Raw genomic sequence first — 22000 nt, forward strand, 5'->3', positions numbered from 1 at the left:
AGCCTGGGCAACAAGAACGAAACTCCATCTCAAAAAAAGGCGGGGTGGGGGGATTGGCTAGCAAGGTGCAGAGTGGGTAAATTCGGGAAAGGCAGATGGGAGAAGGGAGAAGGTGGATATCAGGAGACAAGTGTGTTATTTCTAGATCTGGGTCCAAATATTCCAGATGAGCTCACTGCCTCTTCTCTGGCCTGCTTTTTGCTGCAAACTCCCAAATTCCATGAGGTTGAATTTTCAGGTTTTGTTCACAACTGTTGGTTTACTTCAGGTACAACCAGAGCTAGGCCTTTGGTTGGTGAGGACTCCAGCGCCCCACCCTCCAGGTGAGCCACCAGTGTGGCCACCACCCTTGTCTACTTTCAATGGGAGAGCCATGTCCTCCGAGTGTGGACAGTTGGCAGAGGGTGTTCCCAAGGATGCTGAGCTAGGCATCATGTCAAGCCCTTCACCTGCTTTGCCTCACCTCCGCTTCACACAACTCTGTGAGGGCTGTTTTGTCTCCCCCATTTTGCAAATTAGGAAGTTGAGTACCTTAGGAAGATACAGAATCACATAGCTGCCAAAATGTGAATTGGTGCAATTAAGAACAAGAATGATCTGAGGCAGGTAAAGTGGCAGCACCCCATGACGCTCTTAAAGCCCCTCCCGACTCAGAGTTCCTAAGGAGTGGCGGAGGCTGGGATGCCTCTTCAAGATTGAGGCCTCTCGGGGTGTGGGCTCGGCCCATCCATCCAGCGCTGGCTCCCAGCACAATTCCACCCCTTGCCGTGCACCCCAGCAAAACCCAGCCATGTTGTTCTTGAACATACCATGTCCCTGACATCCCTGTGCCTTTCCCAGGCATCACTGGTAACTAGAATCATAAAGGCCTGGACATGGCTATGGCTGGAGTTTGAGCTGTCCCTGGCTCTGCATTCATTCATAGTCTTTCCAAGGGCTGTAGGGGTGTGCGAGCCTTTGCCTGGGTACAGACTGGAAAGGAACTAAGGAAGAAACCAGAGACCCCTCGGTGGACCTGTGCATTGAACTGGTTTGGAGAATTCAGGTGAGATTATGTGAGACGACTGGAGAAGACAGACAAGTTGGAATCCCCCCCAAAAAGCTAGGGAGGAGGCTTCAACCTCCTGGAGGCTTTTAGGGAAAAGGTATTCACCTTTTCTAAGGCCCTAGCTCCAGGCGAGCTGCTTTCTCAACTCCCTGAGAGGGAGTCCTACCCTCCAGCTTATTGGAGAGGAGACCACACAGGCAGGTTGCCATACCTCTGCTCTGGCTCTTTTGGACATGAGGGAAGCACCGTAGCTCCCTGAATAGAGTGGAGGATTCTGCCGGGGTTTAGAGCAAAGGGCTCTGGAACCACCAAGTTGACCCTCACCAGACCCCTACAGAGGGGGGCAGTTGAAGTCACTGGGGTGGGAGAAGGGTGAAGACAAGGAAGAAGACTGCAGACTTTGGGGACACCAAGACTAACAAAGCAAAAGATGAAACATCTGGACAGGAATCTGAGGAGCTGCCAGGGGAACTCTTGGTTTGATTTACATCCATTTCACTCCAGAATGTGAGGCTGTAGAAAGCTGGAAGATGTCATATACCACCTTCAGGATTAAAGGGGTAAGGTCAAGCCTGAAATCACCTTTTGGACATGGTACTTAGGTATTTGGCGACATGAACAGGAGCAGCTTTGGTGGCGGGAAGAGAGGTACAGGAGTCAGATGACAAGGGGCTAAAAGGTAGGAGGCAGTGTCTAAGGCTCTCAACGTGTGCCCTTAAATACTTGATTGTACAATGAGGTTGTATCAAACCAGTGTCAGTTCAGCTTGCTTTAACAAAGTGCCATAATCTGGCCGGGTGTGGAGGCTCACGTCTGTAATTCCAGGACTTTGGGAGTCCAAGGCAGGAGGTTCACTGGAGGTCAGGAGTTGGAGGCTGCAGCTATGATCACTCCACTGCACTCCAGCCTGGGTAAGACCAGGACCCTGCCTCAATGACATAATTTTTTTAAAAATGCTGTAGTCTGGGTGGCTTATATACAACAAATATATTTCTCCCCGTCAGTGAGGCTCTGTTCCAGAGGCAGAAGGCCGACTCACTCGGAAGGGGGCAACTCTGCTCTCTGGCCTCCCATTCATGGGGGCTCCACCCTCCTGATCTAATTACCTCCAAAGGCCCCACCTTCTGATCCCATCTCCTTCGAGGTTGGGGTTTCGACACATGACCTTGCTGAGGTGAGACAGATATTCAGTCCATCGCAACCAGTGAAAAAAGAAGTCACCTCATGGTTTGCAGCAAACTCAACAGCATCTTCATTTTGGTAGTACCTTCCAAAGTTTAAAATTAAAGCATGAAATTCAATTTGTGCTGATCAGGTTTGTTTTCCTTCAAACTCTGATGACTGCATCTGGGGTTTCTCACTTGGCTCCCGTAACAAGCAGATGGATGAATTAGGGGATTCCATCTTGGTAGCACTGCCACCTTGCTGGTTCCCCAGGGCTCCTCCAGAGCAGGCAAGGTCGGGTGCTCTCTGCAGCTAAGTTGCCCGCGTACATTGAATTGCTGAACAAAACAGGGTCCCATTTGCTTTGCAAGCTCTTAGCCTCATGCAGTGGTTCTTCCTGGCTGGCCAGTAGAATCACCTGGACATCAGCACCTTCATGCGGGGATTCTCTACCCAGGACCCATTATTTCCCTGCCCCTCCCCCGAGACAGGGTCTCACTCTGTTACCCAGGCTAGATGGCAGTGATGCAATCATAGCTCTGTGCAACCTCAAACTTCTGGGCTCAAGCGATCCTCCCACCCCAGTCTCCTGAGTAGCTGGGACTACAGGCATGTGCCAGCGTGTCTGGCTGAGTTTATTTATTTATTTATTTATTTTTTTAGAGACAGGGTCTCATGTTGCCCAGGCTGCTCTCAAACAATCCTGCCTTGGCCTCCCAAAGCACTGGGATTACAGGTGTGAGCCAGTGCACCTGGCCTGCAACCAATTTTTAAATTCTAGTTTTTAACAGAACAGGACAGACATAATTGTAGCCAAAGAACAAATTTCCAATAGTGATTGTTTTAAGCCAAGCCTCTTAAAAAGGGAAAATAGCTGTGGTCAAATATGTCAAGATATCTACTGTTTAACTGCAGTGATATCTAACTTTGTGAAACCAAGATTGGAACCAAAATGACAGTATAAGCAATGAGACATTTTATCTTACATTTCACAAGATATTTCTTTTTGAGTAATAACAAAAGCAAACATGACCGAGATGGCTCACTTTCCTTTATGACTGAGGCCACAATAAATCATACAGCGACCCTACTGTTGCCCCCAAAATCTGTCAGTTTCATTTTGTAAACGGTATACTTTTTAAACTGTATGACCCACAGATGAAGTTTATTGCAGTAAACTCACATAATAATCCAGGAAATACTGACCTGAGGACACTCTTGGTTTGGGGCCATTCCTGACAAGGCTGTGAGGGCAAGAGGCCCCCACTGTAAGCGACCCTGGCCTGGCTCCCACCCCACGTCTCAAACTCCGGAGTGAGGTTACAAAGGGAGTCCCCCGACCAGAGGGAAACACCATGGGTGTTTCAGCCCAATATTTGGAAGTCGGATTTGTTTTAGAAAATACCAACATCTGTTTTTACCAAATGACTAACCTTGTCCAGTTGCAGTCACGCAAGCCGTACGCCAAAGTCTTGCCTCGCCTCGGCCTCCACAGCCAACTCCTGGTCTTAAAGGCCTGAGCCCAGGTGCTGGTCCGTGGCTGAGAGCGGGAGGCCTGCAGCACAGGTGCCGGTGCACGTAGTTGCAGAAGATCCTGCCAGGCTGGGCCCTGACTCAGGTGTCTCTGGAGCTCAGCCATTCTCTGAGGCAGGTGGGTCTTCACGAGGGCTGGGGCGGGACCAGGACTCACCTCTACCCTGGGGCTTTCTAAACCAAAGCAAGACAATGGAAATCTCCGCGCTATCCTTCCTCGCTGGGGAGTTCAGCGCCCCTCTGAAAATCTGCAGGCATTTGGGATGGGCCACCTGTTAGCAATGCCCCATAAGACAGGAAGGCCGCATTACGTAGCACCCAGGCTGGGTGTCCTGGGCCCCAGGGAACACATGGCCTCCCTGTATGCACAGAACATGATTTAAACCGTGCCATTTAAACTTCAGGAACAAGCCTAACTGCCAAAATGAACAACAACAACAACAAATACCCTAGAAAATTAAGTTGGGATGAAATATTTGATAGAGCTTTAGTTCTCTACTTGGAGAGGAGTTTGGGGGAGTGTGACTGGCATATATCAAGAAGAAGCCCTGCAGCAAGAGGCATTTTTTAAAGTGTCTGAAAACATTGACAGTGGGAAGCTTATGATAAGAGGTCTTATTCTAAAACTGCAAAGGCAATTTGAGAATACTCCAGTGGAAGACTAAACCCACAGTCTGCAACACTCAGGGTGTTTGCCAAGCACGTGTGGACCAATTGAAAACAAACTCCCAGGCAGTTCCCAAAGCAAATTCTGCAGATGAATCGGATGATTTGGTGAAAATCTAAGTAAGCTGGTCCACTGATGAAAAACCTCCTTCCTTGCATGCGCGTCCGTGTGCAGAGCCCACTAAACAGGCTTTGTGTGAGCAATAAAGCTTTTAATCACCTGGGTGCAGGCGGGCTGAGTCAGCGAAGGGAGATAAGGGAGATAAGGGTGGGGCCGTTTTATAGGATTTAGGTAGGTAAAGGAAAATTACAGTCAAAGGGGATTGTTCTCTGGCGGGCAGGAGTGGGGGCTGCAAGGTGCTCAGTGGGGGTGCTTTTTGAGCCAGGATGAACCAGGAAAAGGACTTTCACAAGATAATGTCATCAGTTAAGGCTGGGCAGGGCATTTTCACTTCTTTTGTGATTCTTCAGTTACTTCAGGCCACCTGGGCGTATACGTCCAAGTCACAGAGGATGCGATGGCTTGGCTTGGGCTCAGAGGCCTGACACTTCCCACCCCAACTTTTCCTAATAAGGCATTCTAAGGCCGTGCACGGGGAGCTCTTGCACACCTGGGGAAGAACGTGGCTTGGCTGCACATCCCAAACATTCCTGACCCTCTGTGGGCGGGGGCAGAACCCCCATTAGGGATAAGTAAGACAACAGGTGAGTGTGCTTCGAAAACTGGCGCTATAAATGGTTTGAAGAAATAGTAGCACTGAGATTTCTGCCCCAGTGGGGAGAGAGAATTTAAACCTAAATTTAGAATTTATCTAAAGGATAAGAGACTCGGGTATCCAGGAGGATGAGGGCAGCGCCCCCTCGCCTGGTGTCATGCCTGGCAGTACCCTGCTGCTCTGCGCTCTGCGGGGCTGAGTGGGGTGGGGGCTGCAGATAGCCTCCCTCCCTCCACTCCTCCCCAGCCCCTCCTGTGCCCTCCTGCAGCCCTCAGAACCACAGCCCTCTCCATGGCCTTGGTCCCTGATCCTTCCCCATGGTCTTCACCTACGATTCAGATGTGGGTCTTCCAATCCAAACTCTGCCCTTAAACCACACCCGAGGAAGAAAAGGAGACCAGGCTGAGGTCAGCCCTAGGGAAGAAACGTCCCTACTCAGTGGCAAGAGGAGGAGCACAAGATGGGGGCAGAGCCGAGAGGGGCCCTGAGTGTGAAGGGCTTTCCGAGAGCAGCTCGCTGCCCCTCAGATACTAGCATCTGCATTCTGTGGACAGGAAATGAGCCCCAGAGAGGGGCTAATATCACTTGCCCAGGCCCCAGGTCAGCAGCAGCAGAGCTGGGGCCTTGAGCCCCTTCTGCCTGAGGTCCAGTCTAAGGTTCTCCTGTGCACCACATGGGCCCTCCTGGGACCGTGTCAGGAGAAATGTCACTGTACAGGCTGTGAGCCTTTTTGGGTGAGAGGCCCTTGGGGCACGCAGTGAAAGATGTGGACCCTCTCCCCAGAAAAGTACACATCCAAGATAGAATGATTTTGCAAGCCCTTTGCAGGGTTCCCGGGAGTGCACGGAGTGACCCAGGCCCCTAGGCCCCGGGCTGGGATTCTCGCCCCCACGGGCAGGAGATGGAAGGAGTTTGACTCTGGCCCATCAGCGCTGCTGTGGCCACTGCCATGCAGAGACGATGGTGACAGGAAGGTAGGCTGTCAGAAATAATATTGTTTCTGCCAAGCCAGGCACTGCGTTAGAAAGACTTCACACAGATTATCTCACTTTATCATCCTAACAACCTAAGCGGCAGCTGCCATTATTCTCTATTTTCCCAGATGAGGAACTGAGGCAAAGTAGTAAAACAACACACCTGATGTCACGCAGCTTCGCGGACAGTGGGAGAGCCAGCGCCCCCCAGCTCCAGTCAGGTCTCACTCCCTGCAACACGAGCAAATGGACATGGCCATGGGGGCGAGGACTGGGGGGGCTGCCGAGGAGCTGGAGCCATGGGGTCCCCAGAAGTAGAGGCCTAGAGGCAGCACCGGGACCCACTGCACCTCAGGGCTGCTCGGTGACCACTCTCAGGGCAGCCCTGGGCTGTTCTCAAGATCAACTTCACCCTCAGGAGACTAAGTTATGCCCAGCTGAGGATGTTCACAAGGACACACTGCAGGCCCTAGAGGCGATACCCCTGGAGAGGCTCCAGGCCCACGGAGGACGTGGCGGGCCGGTGAGCAGCCCAGGGCCCTGGGCCCAGGGTGGACTGGGGTTTGCCCTCCTACCTGGGACATTCCAGGTTCACGTTTTCTCAGGTCTCATTTAACAAGGAAAAAATAGTACACACAGCACTCATGTCCCACAGACAACTTCTTTTCTTCCCTCAAAAAGGGAAAACCAGCCTGGGCCACAGAGCCAGACCCATCTCTACAAAAAAACAGAAAAAATTTGCCAGGTGTTGGTGGTGCACGCCTGTGGTCCCAGCTGCTTGGGGGGCTGAGGCAGGAGGATTGCTTGAGCCTGTTAGTTTGAGGCTGCAGTGAGACATGATTGTGCTACTGCTCTCCAGCCTGGGCAACCAAGCGAAACTGTCTCTTAAAAAAAAAAAAAACAAAAAAAGCGTAAACTGAAGAGGAAAGGGAGAAAGTGGTTGGGTTGGTTCTCATGAGCAAGACGGCAAGAACAGAAAAGCAAGCACGGGCTACCTGTGGCAGCTGGGCGCGGCATGGGGAGGCCTCCTCAGTGGGCAGGGTGAGGTGGCTTGGGAGGACACGGGTCTGGGAGTGGGAGAGGAGAAGGGGCACGGTGGGGCTGTCACGTGGCTGGTGGATGTGCCACGTCCCCACACGCATTCAGCACATTCCCTCTCGAGGATCCTCGCTCTCCTGCTGTGACCCGGGGTGGCAGCTGTCATCTGTCTGTGTACAGAGCTGTGCTCTGAGAGCTGGGAGCCCACACGAGTCCTGCCCAGCCTCTGGCCCTGGCCTCCCCCGCAAAACCCCCCACCCCATCCTGCTTCAACTGACTCCTTGGCCTCCAGAGCCCCCCGAGGGGATACTATGGGCAGCAGGCCTTTCCTGGCAGGCAGAGATAGGCAGCAGAAAACCACACTAGCACCTCACTCTCTCAAGGCAGCTGGAGAAGATGAGGACAGGGTGAGTTGAGGGGTTCCAGCAACTCAATTTCCTAAAGCACCTCTGGACCCCCCACAGGCCTCTCCCGCAGAAAGCCCAGGAAACTTATAACTGGGCTCTGGGGTGTGTGTGAGAGGAACCCAATTCAGGGTGCCGCAAGTGAAAAGGATGACTTAATGGCAGAACGCTCACAGAGTGTCCTGTGTTGTGTAACAGGCCTGAGGCTGGGCTCAGAGACCAGAGGGGCCCCCAGCCTGGCATATGGCCAGGACGATCTTCCCCTCTCCCTGTCCCTCTCCAGGAACCGGCTTCCTTCTCAGATGTGTCACTCACATGTAGCCACTGTGACTGCACAGCAGTCACCTCATGGCCCCCCAGCTGGAGGACAGAGTTCTGAGGAAGACTCAGATTCCCGTGACTAGCCTGGCTTTGGGTTGTTACAGGAAGACAGTGAGCACCACTGGAGCCAGATGACTGTGCCTGTCCCCTGTCCCCACCTGGCCAGACAGGCACCACTTCCCTGTCCCTGCTGGCTGAGGCTGATGGAAGCTGCTGCTCCCTGATTCAGGCAGTTCTGTGCAAACCAGACCGTGGAAGACGGTGGCTGGTACAGGCTGAGCATCCCTAACCCCAAATCCAAGATCCGAAATGCTCTCAAGATCCAAATTTTTGGAGTGCCAACGTGACGCCACCAGTGGAAAATTTCACACCTGACGCCTCTGCTTTCCGATGGTTCAGCAAATAAACTTTGTTTCTTGCACAAAATTCTTAAAAATATTGCATAAAATTACCTTCAGGTTGTGTGCATACAGTACATGTCAAACATAATGGACGTCTGTAATCCCAGCACTTTGGGAGGCCAAGGCGGGAGGATCACTTGAGATCAGGAGTTCGAGACCAGCATGGGTAACATGACAAAACCCCATCTCTACTAAAAATACAAAAATTAGCTGGGTGTGGTGGCACGTGCCTGTAATTCCAGCTACTCAGGAGACCGAGGCAGGAGAATCGCTTGAACCTGGGAGGCGGAGGCTGCAGTCTACCAAGATCGTACCACTGCACTCCAGCCTGGATGACAGAGCGAGACTCTCTCCAAAAACAAACAAACAAACAACAAAGAACGTGGTGTTTAGATTTGGGTCCCATCCCTGAGCCAACTTATTATGTATATGTAAATATTCCAAAATCAGAAAAAAAATATGCGAAATCTGAAACTTGTCTCAAAAATTTTGGAAGAGGGATACTCAGCTTGCAATGTGCTGTTTTTTCACTTTTCTGCTGCTCTTTTTGGGATGAGGGAGTTGGGTATGAGGTGTAAGTTCCCTACGTCTGCTCGGCCTGAGACCTGAGGCAGCCTCTGTCACCTCCTGTCAGGGAAAGGGCTGGGGACTTACCTGGTTCCACGTCCTCTGTATAGAAAGAAGCTTGCACTGCAGAGTGGGGATCTCTGCCACCCAAACTTTCCTCCAGGAAACTGTACCCTCACTTTACTCCTTAGGGAATATGACATCTTTAAGATATTTTATCAAATCACGTCCCTTAACTGTGTTCTGGTTATCTTCATGATTTTCAAGTTTAGGCAAGCTGCGTTCATCACACTATTTCCACGCCCTGAGCAAATGACAGAAGATTTAAAAGGAGTGCTCAGCTGACAGTGACAGTTCAAACATAGCACGAAAGACTTCGACAGAAAGTAGTAGTATAAAATAGTGATTTTTAACTTAGGTATGAAAAAACGGTCCCAATTTCATCATTTCCTGAAAACGGTCCTGCATGTTCTCTGGAAATTCTATCAGGTGGGAACACATTTCTATCAAGCAGCTCAAACTTAGAGTGTATTACCTTATGTCCTCCTTCACCTAGACTGTTTTTTTTCCCTAGATATATTTAACTAATTAAGATAATCTCACATTGTTCTTAGCCAGCCAGCTGGATACCAACCTGGTTTTCTTCCTCCCCAAGCAATTGATCTTGCTATTCAACCCCCAATAAAGACACGAACTGCTGTGTTCTTTGGTCGTGGTTTTAGAGAAACATTAAATTTGAATTCTTACACATTAGTTTGTTCACATGTTCCTTCAAAACCACATATTTTTGCCTGATCATTAGAAAGCACTATTTGTTTATTCCCTAAGAAAGTAAACTTTGAAGTGATGAGAAATAAAATAATCTGCAACATACCCAAATCCTTTTTTCCCCAGCACAGTATTTGTTTAAACAGTATAGCACAACACTCATCTTTTATTTATTTATTATTTTTTTTTACTAAGGCACATGACGTAGAAATATTGAGGTACAAAATGCAAATTTCTGCATAAGATTTTTAAGATATTCATTTTGGAAAATGAAGGTGAACATCATCTCCCAGAATATTCAGCTTTTAGCTTGTTTTTTCTTTTGGACCAGTTCAACCAGCAACTTGTACCTAGCGATACAGTCTTCCTGTAGGAAGAAAAAAAGAGAGGTGAGAACAGTCACTTGCACAAGTCAGTGTGGCCATCATGTGGCCGGTCTGCTGGCTTCTGCTCATGAAGAGCCTCACGTCCAGTCCCTCTGCCCAGAGTTCCCGGGATGTCCTGGAGTCCAGTCGCTCACAAGGCAGACCTGTCTGGGCAGTGCAAGAAGGGCTCCTGCAAGCCCAGCCCAAAGGGAAGGTGCTTGGCGTGGAGTGAGGGGCTGGGGCGGCCGTTTGTGAGGCGTACTAGCATCGTAATCAGGTCTTTCAGCCTGCTAACTCTTATTTTCATGTTAACACTTCACTCTTTTATCACAACATGCTACTTTAAAGAAATCAAAAACCCTGGGGCCAGGTAGCCTATTAGTCTTCTTCCGTGGGTCTGGCTTTCCCTAGGCGCTGCTAAGACCTTTCCCATGGGGAGCCAGCCCCCAGGACACTGGCAGAACTTGTGCTGGAACTCATTCCTGCTCCTCCTGGCCCCACCTCCATCCCACCCGACAGGCTGCAGAGCCACCCACTTCAGACCTCAGCTGGCCACAGCTGTCACACCCTGGGCTGGGGGGCTCAGGACCAAAGCAGAGGTGGGGTGATGGTGGGGAGAGGCCTCATTATTCTCACATTGATCACAGGAACTTTCCAGAATCTATTCTGTTTCTGTTCCAAAAATAATGACCCTGTGGTTCTGTAGCTTTTGCTGACTAAGGGTCCAGTGCAAAGTGACTTTATCAGCTGCCTGGGACAGAGAAAGGATGTTTACTCTCCGAGGATTTTAGCTTAGTGGTGTTATGAGAGTCTCTTCTCAGGGTTTTTTTCTGCATCCCCAAAGATTACTTGCCTAAGGTCTTTAAAGATATCAGTCTTTCCTTAGTAGCTATGCTGTCCCTAACAACATACTGCCAAAACCAGATGTGGCCAGACCCAGCACTTAACCCCAGAAGGACAGTGTGCTCGGAACTCTGAGCTGAGCCGTGCACGGCAGCCAGGCCCAGGCTCCGGGACAGCAGGGAGCTCAGCCCTGCCTGGCTCTCAAGTCAAGGCTTGAGGGGAACACCTGCAGGCTGAAGAAGCCCTGCTCATTGCTGGTTGAAAACCGGAAGGTTTCCAGCCCCCCAGGTATGAGTTTCTGGGTGTTCTATCCTTAGGAATCCAAGCTCCAGCCCCTTCGTTTATAAGCCAGTGTGGACTCATCACACATGTCTGCCTGTGTCCTGACAGATGCTAGAGAAATTCGGGTAGAATAGTTACTTCTGCAAACCAGTTGGAGAGGCTGGGAGAATCTGCGCTTCTCAAATATATCAACAGCTAACGGTTTATTTTTCTCCCCAGGAACTCTCAACTTTAATCATTTTAAAGTAGGTGGAGAAAACTACACCTGTACACTCAGGGACATGCATGGCCATGAGCTGGATTTTCCAACGTAGAATTTCAATTAAAAAAAATAAGAATGTAAATGAGCATGAGTGTGCCCAGAGGCGACTGAGGGAGGCACAGACAGCGGAAGAGATCGGGGCTTTTGATTCTCACTGTTCCTGGTTCCTCGACTAACAATCTAGCTATAGGGAAAGAAGCCTCAAGAGACACTGTGTTAGGATCACACCCTGGGGCTCTCTGCAGCGCCTCAAGGCCAGATCACAGGAAAGAGGCCGCCCAAGCCCGGTGGGTGGGCTCTCCACAGGGCACTCCCACCCCCTCCTCCCATCTGAGGACCATCTCAGATATATCTGAGCAGGCACCAAGAGCTACCAGCAGGGAGAAAGGCCAACTACAAACGGCCACAGCCATGGAAAGTAAGCCGAACCCTAGCTGTCGCCTGGCACTGACCACATACGGAGATGGCCTCAGGGCCTCTGGACGGCCACCAGGTGTACCCGCTGAGTCCAAAGTTATTCACATGGCAGAATCGAAGATGATCACGGTAATACCATCTATACCAGCTATCCCTTTGGTCAAAGATTTGCTACACAGCCAATGGGCCTTGTGATTTATGAACCCTCAGCCTGGTTCAAAGGAGCTTTCCATCCTGACCCTTCCCAGCTGCTGCATTTCACGGTGAGGCAGCGCCGGCTGAGCCTCCCATGTGCCCTTGAAAGCTAGCCGGAGTGGGCGAGTTCTCAAAAAGGCAGGCAGGTGCTGTGGGTGAAGTTTCTATAAGCAGCTGCCCTGTGGGATGATGAAACTTAGAATCTTGAGCTCATCTACACACATGAACCACCTGAATGCACAGATTCACACGCTCTAGGGAGAAATATACTGGAAGATAAATGGGAAAGAAGAAATCACGGGGCAGGTGTCAGTAGATAGGAATGAGGGAAGAAGCTGCAGGCAGACAAGCTGTGGCTCCTCTGGTGGGATTCTAACACCTGTGCAGAGGCCTCGTTCCGCATCACTCACCTTGCTCTTCGACGGGACACATCTGGCTATTTTGTCCCAGCGGTCAGAGGATCCCCTTGGGTACTGCTGCAACGCCAGTTCCAGAAGTTTCTGTTGATTTTGAGTCCACGGCTCCTCTGCAGACCGAGCTCTCTCTTTTCTCAGGCTCTCCTCGTCGCTGGACTCGTTTTGTTCTGCTATGTCAAAGTCCTTCTGCCGCTTGGCTCTGGACTTCTCCTCTGGCTCCGGCTTCGCTGTAGCCTCCAGCAGCCTGGCTGGCTTCCGCCTCCGAGGCCGGGCATCAGTGGCCCCCGTCTCCTGCTCACCGGAGTCTCCCTCCTGCTCCTCCTCCGCTGCCACCCCCTCTGCGTCCTCTCGCTGGGTGATCATGTCATCGGGCAAGGTGGTGGCCGTTTTGATGGGCCTGGAATTCTGAACTGTCGATTTGAGTTCGGAGAGTCTAACCATTCCTAGGAAAGAGGGTGTGCCACACAGAGGTGAAGGGCAAGGTGAATTAAGGAGACGGTGAGAATAGCAGCTGCCGGGCACACAGCAGGCAGCGCACTAGGCATTTTGCATGCATGGTTTAATTTCATTTCCACACTACTCTATTCTAGAAAGATAGGGATCATTACCCTAATGTTACAGATGAGAAAAAGAAGACTCAGAAAGCACTAGAGTGGGATTTGAACCCACTTCTGTCTGATTCCAAGCCTTTGTCCCTTTCTCTACTCTGAGGAATAATGGGTATATAAAGAATCAGATTGTGAACAAGAATGCAAACATCTCTTTGAGAGGGAATAACCTGCTACTCAGTATAAGAAAGGATTCACTGGCTCCACTGGAAAGACAAAAATCAACTGGTCAAACCTTAAAACTGTGCTGCCTCTGGAAGGCAAGTGTATGAGTAAATTATACACTTACAAATAGTAGCTACAGTAAGAATTTTTAAACATGGAAAAGAAACATTTTATTAAAAAGTTTATTAGCTGGGCCTGGTGGTATACACCTGTATTCCTAGCTACTAGGGAGGCTAAGGAAGGAGGACTGCTTGAGCTCAGGAGTTTGAGGCTGCAGTCAGCTATGATCATGCCACTGTGCTTCAGCCTGGGCAACAGAATGAGATCTTGTCTCTAAAAGTAATAATAATTAATAACAAAAGCTTTAAACCTTTTAATAGGACAGAAGAGATGACAGAGCACTGATATCCTCAATACAGTAGCAGTTACAACTCATTAAAAGGACAAAGAACACAGCTCACAAAGGAAGAACTACAGTAGCTGATGAGTATCAGAGAACTAAAACAAAGAATCACTACTTTTCAATTATTAAATTGGCAAAGATTAGAAAGTATGACAATACCCAGTGCTGGCAAAATGCAGGGAAATAGGTACATTTGGACACGGGGCGTGGGAGCAGAAACTGGCCCAGCCCAGAGCTGTCCAGTGAAACATGCTGTGATACAATTATATAAACCACTTGGTGTAGCACTGAGGAATTTTTAAACTTTATTTAATTTTAATTAATTTAAACTTTAATATAAATAGCTACATGTGGCAAGTGGCTACCATATTAGACAGCACAGGTCTAGCCTTTTTAAAGAACAATTTGTCAAATGGAGGTGAACCTTAAGAATGTATTTACTTGTGACTCTGTAATTTTACTTAGAGGAGGTTCTCCTATGGAAGTAATTACAGATGTATATGCAAATTTAGCTACAAAGAGGCAGTATTTTAGGCCAGGTGCAGTGTGGCTCAAGCGTGTAATTCCAGGACTTTGGGAGGCCAAGGCAAGGTAGATCACTTGAGGCCAGGAGTTCCAGACCAGCTTGGGCAACATGGCAAAACCCCGTCTCTACTAAAAATACAAAAAATTAGCTGGGCATGGTGGCGCATGCCTGTCATCCCAACTACTTGGGTGGCTGAGGCATGAAAATCGCTTGAACCCAGGAGGCAGAGGCTGCAGTGAGCCAAGACTGTGCCACTGCACTCCAGCCTGGGAAACAAAGTCTTGCTCTGTCTCAAAACAACAACAAAAAAGGGGGCAATAGTTTATTTCCTTTTCTACAGTAATGTTTCCTCTTTATAGTAGGCTTTTATTTAATAAAAAACAAAATCCCAGCTGTACACGGTGGCTCACGCCTGTAATCCCAACACTTTGGGAGGCCAAGGCAGGGGGGATCACCTGAGGTCAGGAGTTCGAGACCAGCCTGGCCAACATGGTGAAACCCCGTCTCTACAAAAATGCAAAAATTAGCCGGGTGTGGTGGCACGTGCCTGTAATTCCAGCTACTCAGGAGGCCGAGGCAGGAGAATTGCTTGAACCTGGGAGGCAGAGGTTGCAGTGTACTGAGATCGTACCACTACACTCCAGCCTGGGCGACAGAGTGAGACTCCGTCTAAAAAAAAAAAAAAAAAAAATGTAGATATAATTTTTAAAAATATAAAAACTACAAAAAGGAATACAATGAAAAGTGGCTTAGTCTGCATTCCTGGTCTGCTCTGTAAGAGGCAAAAATGAGTTGGAGTGTGAGTGTGTGAACGTCTAGAAATAGTGTCACACACCCTATGTAGCTGCATTAGCCTTCTCCTTTCTTACGTTAATGGCAACAAACTCCCTGGAGGTTATTCTGTATTAGCTCACTAAAGTTCCAGGTCCTAGTCTTTTGTTACTACTAACAAGTGGCATTTCATAATCATTATCTCCTCCATATTTTTTATTATGAACCCCATCAATAAAACATCTTTGAAAACACAATTTTTTTTTATTTTTATTTTTTGAGATGGAGTCTCACTCTTTCACCAGGCTGGAGTGAAGGGGTGCGATTTTGCCTCCCTGCAACCTCTGCCTCCTGGGTTCAAGTGATTCTCCTGCCTCAGCCTCTCGAGTAGCTGGGACTACAGGCGTCAGCCTCTTGAGGAGCTGGGACTACAGGCGCGCGCCACCATGCCCAGCTAATTTTTGTATTTATAGAACAGACGAGGTTTCACCATGTTGGCCAGGATGGTCTCAATCTCTTGACCTCGTGATCTGAGTGCCTCAGCCTCCCAAAGTGTTGGGATTACAGGCATGAGCCACCACGCCCAGCCGAAAATGCAATTCTAATATATGTATATTTACTTATATTTACTTATTCAATTATATCCACCACAATCTAAAAACATCATTAAGTGACATGAAACATTCTAATGAAAATATTAATATTAAAAACAATGAGACTGAAAAATTGCTTAATACTGGATAAAATACTCAATTAAAGGTCTGGCTCCAAATTTGCTTTATTTTGGCACCTAACTTTGAATGGCCATCCTAGTTGGAAAAGATGACCCAAAAGGATACATCTATCCACATGTAGCGTCCTGCTGGCCAAGTTTACCATGCTCTGGTATTCATTGTGCAATACAAATTATGAGAACATTTTCATAAAAATCTTCCCCAAGCCAATCATTTGTTCTTGCAAACTAAATAGAAAGTGTTACTTATTTATCTGAGATGGGGCTCTTGCTCTGTCACCCAGGCTGGAGTGCAGTGGTGTGATCATAGCTCATTGCAGCCTCCAACTTCTGGGCTCAAGTGATCCTCCCACCTCAGCCTCCTGGGCAGCTGGGACTACAGGCCTACACCATCACGCCTGGCTGTATTTTTAACAAATGAGTTCACTTTGTTTGAAAGATTTACAGGTTAAAATTCTATTTTCAACATTTTTAAATCCGTAAAAATAAGAGTTTTTATAGGTCACATTGTTTTGGCCATAGAATAACACATAACAAAGAAAATACTTTCAAGCATTGACTTTGTTTTTTTTTGTTTTTTGAGCCAGTCTCGCTCTGTTGCCCAGGCTGGAGTTCAGTGGCATGATCTCGGCTCACTGCAACCTCTGCCTCCCGGGTTCAAGTGATTCTCCTGCCTCAGCTTCCCGAGTAGCTGAGACTACAGGCATGGGCCACAACACCCAACTAATTTTTGTAGTTTTAGTAGAGACCAGGTTTCACTATGTTGGCCAGGCTGGTCTCGAACTCCTGACTTCAGGTGATCCGCCTGTCTTGGCCTCCCAAAGTGTCAGGATTATAGGCGTGAGCCACCGTGCCCAGCCAAGCATCTACTTTCAAACGTCCTTTCTACAGCATAAATATCTTTCAAAACACTTTCACATTCATTGTTAAAAATCCATCTTTATTTTGTAAAAATATTTTAATATAATAAAATGATTAAAGATATTAGTCATCAGCGAGTATGCTGCTATTAACATAAGAAAGAGGGAGGCAAATACAGACAGTCTGTGCAAGACTAGTTATACTTCTAGACGTGTACGCCCTCACACTCCAATTCATTATTCCCTCTGTGGAAGGGGGCCAGGAACCCAGACTCAAACACTTTTCATTGCATTCCCTTTTGTACTGTTTTAATTTTTTAAGTGTGTGCAGGTTGTTTTTTTTTTTTTTTAGACCCTACGCCAAGAATTTATTTATTTATTTATTTGGTAAAAGAAAAGTATAAAATTGAGGATCTTTAAATTCAAAAACTTTTAAAAGTACTTTGTCAAAATACTAGGAAGCCTCTTATAAAAAGATGTCACTGAAACTCTGGGGTTATCTGTACATTCACTCAACTGGGTATCTTGTTGCAATATCTTGAGAGTGAAAGAACATGGGATGATGCCAAGTGACGAGGCCACCATCAGCCTGTGAGTGCTGTGGAAATCCCATTTTTCCCTTGGGAAACGTTGGTGCCCTATGTACGTAACACATAAGCTCTGCTAATGGGCACAGTGAGGGTGCTGGCATAAGTCTGAATATCAAAGATGAGAAAGCTTAATTCCTCTCTCACTGCCTTAAGATAAAAACAAAGATCAATAGAAATTCAAATACGGTCTTCTTATATTCCAAAGAATCATCCTGTCTACCTCACTTTGGAGACCACAACTTCAGAACAATAAAAAAAATGGAAACAAACAAAATGTCCAACAATAGAAACTTGTTAAACTATGGGGCAGATATCTATACTATGGACTGCTATGGAGCCATTAAGAAGATGATACAGACATATGAGTGTACGGAGTGAAAAAATGTAAAACAGTATTGCGGTACAGTCCCATTCTTGTAAAAATATTATATGCACATATGTGCATCAGAAAAGTCTGAAGAAATATCTCTCTCAAAATAACAACAATTGGTAGGTTACATGTGATTGTTATTTTCTTCCTTTTGTTTATCTGTATTTTTTTGAGTTTCTATTAGCGAACATTTCTTTCCATGCTCACTAAAGCAACTCTCTTAAGAAACAGCCAAATACCTCCATCTGGGTGTGTTCTTATCTGTAGAAGGTCATTTTCCCCTGTGCTAGCCTATTAAGCCAGCTGTGTTTTCTAAACCATCCATTTCAAACACTTTGAAAGGTATCCAAAATCTTAGGAAACAATTTTAGAATTTCTAATAATACTTCAGAAGCACAGCTTTATGGCTTAAATGGATCACACTGCTTACGGATTCTTTGTTAATTTGTGAACATAATCAGAAGAAATACTTTTATTTCAAAATTCTTTGGCTTCTTAAAGGCTATTAAAAAACAAAATAAAACACATAATTTAATGAATATATTTGTGACAAAGACCTTATGGTGCTTTTAGAGAGTCACAGGATGTCTGGATGTGGCCAAATATCACATCGGATTTGCTTCTTTTCCTCTCTGTCCTGATGCTGGATCTGCTCTCTGCTCAAAGCTGCTTCTGGTGCCTTCTCTCAGCCACAGGTGTTGCCTCAGAGATGCACTTAAATATTCAACTCCACATTTCCTGTTTTCTTCATACTTCTGACCCCCCTCCACCAAGCTCCAGGAAGATCTACGTCAGTTCCTTACTCTGAGCTGCGCTGCCTTTTCAATGGTATGATTTTGGAGAATGTCTTGAAGTAGGCTTTTGTCATATAACATCCCATTGCCCCGTCTCTGCCTCCACGCCCACAGAACTAACTTCATTGGCAGAAAAAGAAATCCAGAAATTTCCTCTTGCTAAAGCCTGGAGAACTCCAAGTTGAATTCTTTAAAAAAAATTTTTTTTTTATGTTTATTTTTCAGAAATGGGGGTTCTCACTATGTTGCCCAGGCTGGTTTTGAACTCCTGGGCTCAAGTGATCCTCCCGCCTCGGCCTCTAGAGTAGTTGAAACTATAGCTGTGCCACCACGCCCGGCTGGGGTGGCTTTTTGAGATCTCTGGGTTTGCTAATTGTTGGCTTGTTCATCTGCATTACTCTCCCTGGGACCTGTATTTGAGTTAGGTTGGAAAGTTTCTGAAGCATGTTCTTACTTCCTGGTTCTAAGCAAAGAATATGGAGACTCTAACAAAATTCCAGTTAATCTTGGAAATTGATTTTAAGAAACATAAATGGGGCTGAGCACGGTGGCTCACGCCTGTAATCCCAGCAATTTGGGAGGCCGAGGTGAGAGGATCAAGAGGTCAGGAGTTCAAGACCAGCCTAGCCAAGATGGTAAAACCACGTCTCTACTAAAAATACAAAAATCAGTCAGGTGCAGTGGCGGGCGCCCGTAATCCCAGCTACTCGGGGGCTGAGGCAGGAGAATCGCTTGAACCTGGGAGGCAGAGGTTGCAGTGAGCCGAGACTGCGCCATTGCACGCTAGCCTGGGCAACAGAGCAAGACTCCGTCTCAAAAAAAAGGAAACATAAATGCCTGGGAAAGCTGTTAGCCATTTATCCCAAAGGGCAGCTCTGCAAGTGCGGCAGTGACAGGGGTGGACAGTGCAGGGAAACAGCGTGCACATAGCATTTGCGTGGTGTGCAGACGGGCTTTCTCCTGTGTTCCCCGTCCCCACAAATTAAACTATAGAAGACGATCTGTGTACTTATTTAACCTTATTAATTAAATACATCTTCTCGGCACCAGTATGTGCAGGGCTGGACTGGCTTGCTGGTGCCCGTATTTCAACCCTTTTTGGAGATATGACCAGATTTAGAGTTCATTAGGCAAAACTTCTAGACCCTTGTATTTAAAGAAGTTATTATAAAAAGGGATTAATTTAGAAGAAACCACTTTAGATTAATGAGATAGAGGAAGTATGAACTCACCTGGGGAGCAGGTCACTGAATCCTTCAGTTGCTTGGCTTTGGTTGTCACCTGTTTCAAAACATAAAAGCAAAAATCTTACTTTCCATGTACCTACTATATGCTGAGTGAAACGATTCCATGTAAGCTCCATGTGAATGAACACAGTTCATTGGATCTTAGGCCTGAAAGACCCTCAGTCATCTGTCGCATCCATTAATGTAATTAACAAGAAAACTGAAGCCCAGAGAGATTAAATGGATAGCTCCAAAACACCCATCCACTCAGCAGCAGCTTCAGGACAAGAACTCACATCCTTAGACTCCTTCTAGTTCAATGACAGTTCCGTTATACGAGGCTGCCTCTTTTTATTTTTATTTTTTTTTAATACTTCAAGTTCTAGGGTACATATGCACAACGGGGGCTGCCTCTTAAAAGATACTACTTTCAAGGCCGGGCATGGTGGCTCATGCCTGCAATCCTAGCACTTTGGGAGGCCAAGGTGGGTGGATCACTTGAGGTCAGGAGTTCAAGACCAGCCTGTCCAACATGGGGAAACCCCGTTTCTATGAAAATACAAAAAGTAGCTGGGCAAGGCGGTGGTTGCCTGTAATCCCAGCTACTCGGGAGGCTGAGGCAGGAGAATCGCTTGAACCCAGGAGGCGGAGGTTGCAGTAAGCTGACATTGCACCACTGCACTCCTGCCTGGGCATCGGAGTGAGACCCTGCCTAAAAAAAAAAAAAAGATACTACTTTCATTATGCAAACAGGTCATTTTTTAAACCTAGAATTTCCAGAAATGGAATATCTTTCTTCACTGGAGAATATTCTACCACTGAGTATTGCAATCAGTGGGGAAAATGACATTTATGCTAATAGTGTTATAAGATAAAAGTCCTTCCTTTCTGCAACCTGGAAGGAAACCCTAAGAGCATCTGAGATTGACATTGGAGGAAGAATCTGTTGATGGAGCGGGGCAGCTGCACCCAAGAACCATGATACCTTTACACATATGAGTGTGGATCCACAGAAAGAATTTGGTCTGGTGGTAATTTTTTTTCTTTATATAAATGGTATCATATTTCATGTCTTATTCTATAGCTTGCTCTTTCTTCATTTAACAATGTCTTTGAGATCTACATACAGAATTGCCTTACTTTTCTTTTATCTTCTCTTTCTCTGTCAACTTATTTTGTTTGTTTGTTTGTTTTTAAAGATATGTTGCTATGTTGCAGTCTTGCTATGTGGCCCAGAATGGCCTGTAACTCCTAGGCTCAAATGATCCTCCCACCTCAGCCTCCTGAGTAGCTGGGACTACAGGCATGAGCCACTGCACTTGGCTTTCTTTTTTAAAATTGAGATAAAATTTACAGAGTGTAATGTGCAGACTTTAAATGTGCAATTTGATGAGTTTTGACCAAAAATCTCTGCCTATGTAACCAACATCACAATCAAATTACAGAATATTGACCAGGCACAGTCGCTCATGCCTATAATCCCAGCACTCTGGGAGGCCGAGGCAGCCAGATCACTTGAGGTCAGGAGTTTGAGACCAGCCTGGTCAATATAGCAAAACCTGTCTCTACTAAAAATACAAAAATTATCCAGGCACGGTGGCACACGCCTGTAATCCCAGCTATTTGGGAGGCTGAGGCAGCAGAACTGCTTGAACCCAGGAGGTAGAGGTTGCAGTGAGGTGAGATTGCATCACTGCACTCCAGCCTGGGCAACAGAGCCAGACTCCATCTTAAAAAAAAAAAATTACAGAACATTCATTCCTATTACTCCAGAAAGTTCCCTTGTGCCCTTCATGCAATCTCTATCCTGCCACAGACAACCACTGTTCAGACTTCTATTGTATATTTTTAAGAAATATGGGGTAAAAGTTATTAATTTTTTTCAAATGAATAGTTAATTGCCCTAATGCACTTATCTAACAAGCCATCCTTTCCATTTATTTAAAATATGAATTTCATTAAAGTTATCTTTGGCTGTAAACATGTGCTATTATATTTTTCTATATTTCTCTATCCCATTAATCCATGTATATTCTCGAACCAACACTTCATGGCTTTAATGAAATTTGAAAGTAAAATGTCAGAAAGCATGATCATTAAGAGCCGAGAGTCAGGCAGATCTGCTCTTCAGTCTTGGTTCCACCTCTCAGCTGGGTAACAGACAGCAATTTTCCATCCTTCTCTGTTTCATATATTACCCTCTGTAATGTGTGGATACCACTACCATTTGCCTCTTACGGATGTTTTCAGTTTGAAACAAACCCTTAGCATGATACCTGGCAGACAGTAAAGGCTCAGTAAATATTACCTGTTATAATTGAAATAGATCATTTGTTTTCCATTCATACAAAGAGCAGAATTAGAACATTTAAAGCTGCTTGGAAACACTTTTCAATTTTGTTCCCTACCTTCCACTCTCTCTACAGATGACCTTGCTTCCTATTTAATGTAAACAAACTGAAGTTATCCAACATGAGCTTCCCTGACTTCTGAATTTCCCAGCTCAAAAATTTGATTGCCCCACCATATATCCATTCCTTCTTTTATCCTAATTCAAAGAAATAAATGCATTCC

At 46.7% G+C, this 22000-nt stretch overlaps 1 protein-coding gene across 2 annotated transcripts in view; it reads right to left on the reverse strand.

Annotated features, from left to right (window-relative positions):
• Positions 1–9759: 9759 nt before the first annotated feature.
• Positions 9760–22000, reverse strand: part of DNAJC1 (DnaJ heat shock protein family (Hsp40) member C1) — a 247390-nt gene continuing 235149 nt past the window's right edge. For both annotated transcript variants that reach the window (XM_054660816.2, XM_507688.8), the window contains 3 exons: positions 19433–19481; positions 12375–12823; positions 9760–9967 (listed from right to left, as the gene is read on the reverse strand). In XM_054660816.2, the coding sequence (XP_054516791.1) occupies positions 9899–9967; positions 12375–12823; positions 19433–19481 (567 nt within the window). In that variant the 3' untranslated portion in view covers positions 9760–9898. The remainder of the gene's footprint in view (positions 9968–12374; positions 12824–19432; positions 19482–22000) is intronic.

Source organism: Pan troglodytes, chromosome 8 (assembly GCF_028858775.2).
Source record: "Pan troglodytes isolate AG18354 chromosome 8, NHGRI_mPanTro3-v2.0_pri, whole genome shotgun sequence".
Classification (NCBI taxonomy): domain Eukaryota; kingdom Metazoa; phylum Chordata; class Mammalia; order Primates; family Hominidae; genus Pan; species Pan troglodytes.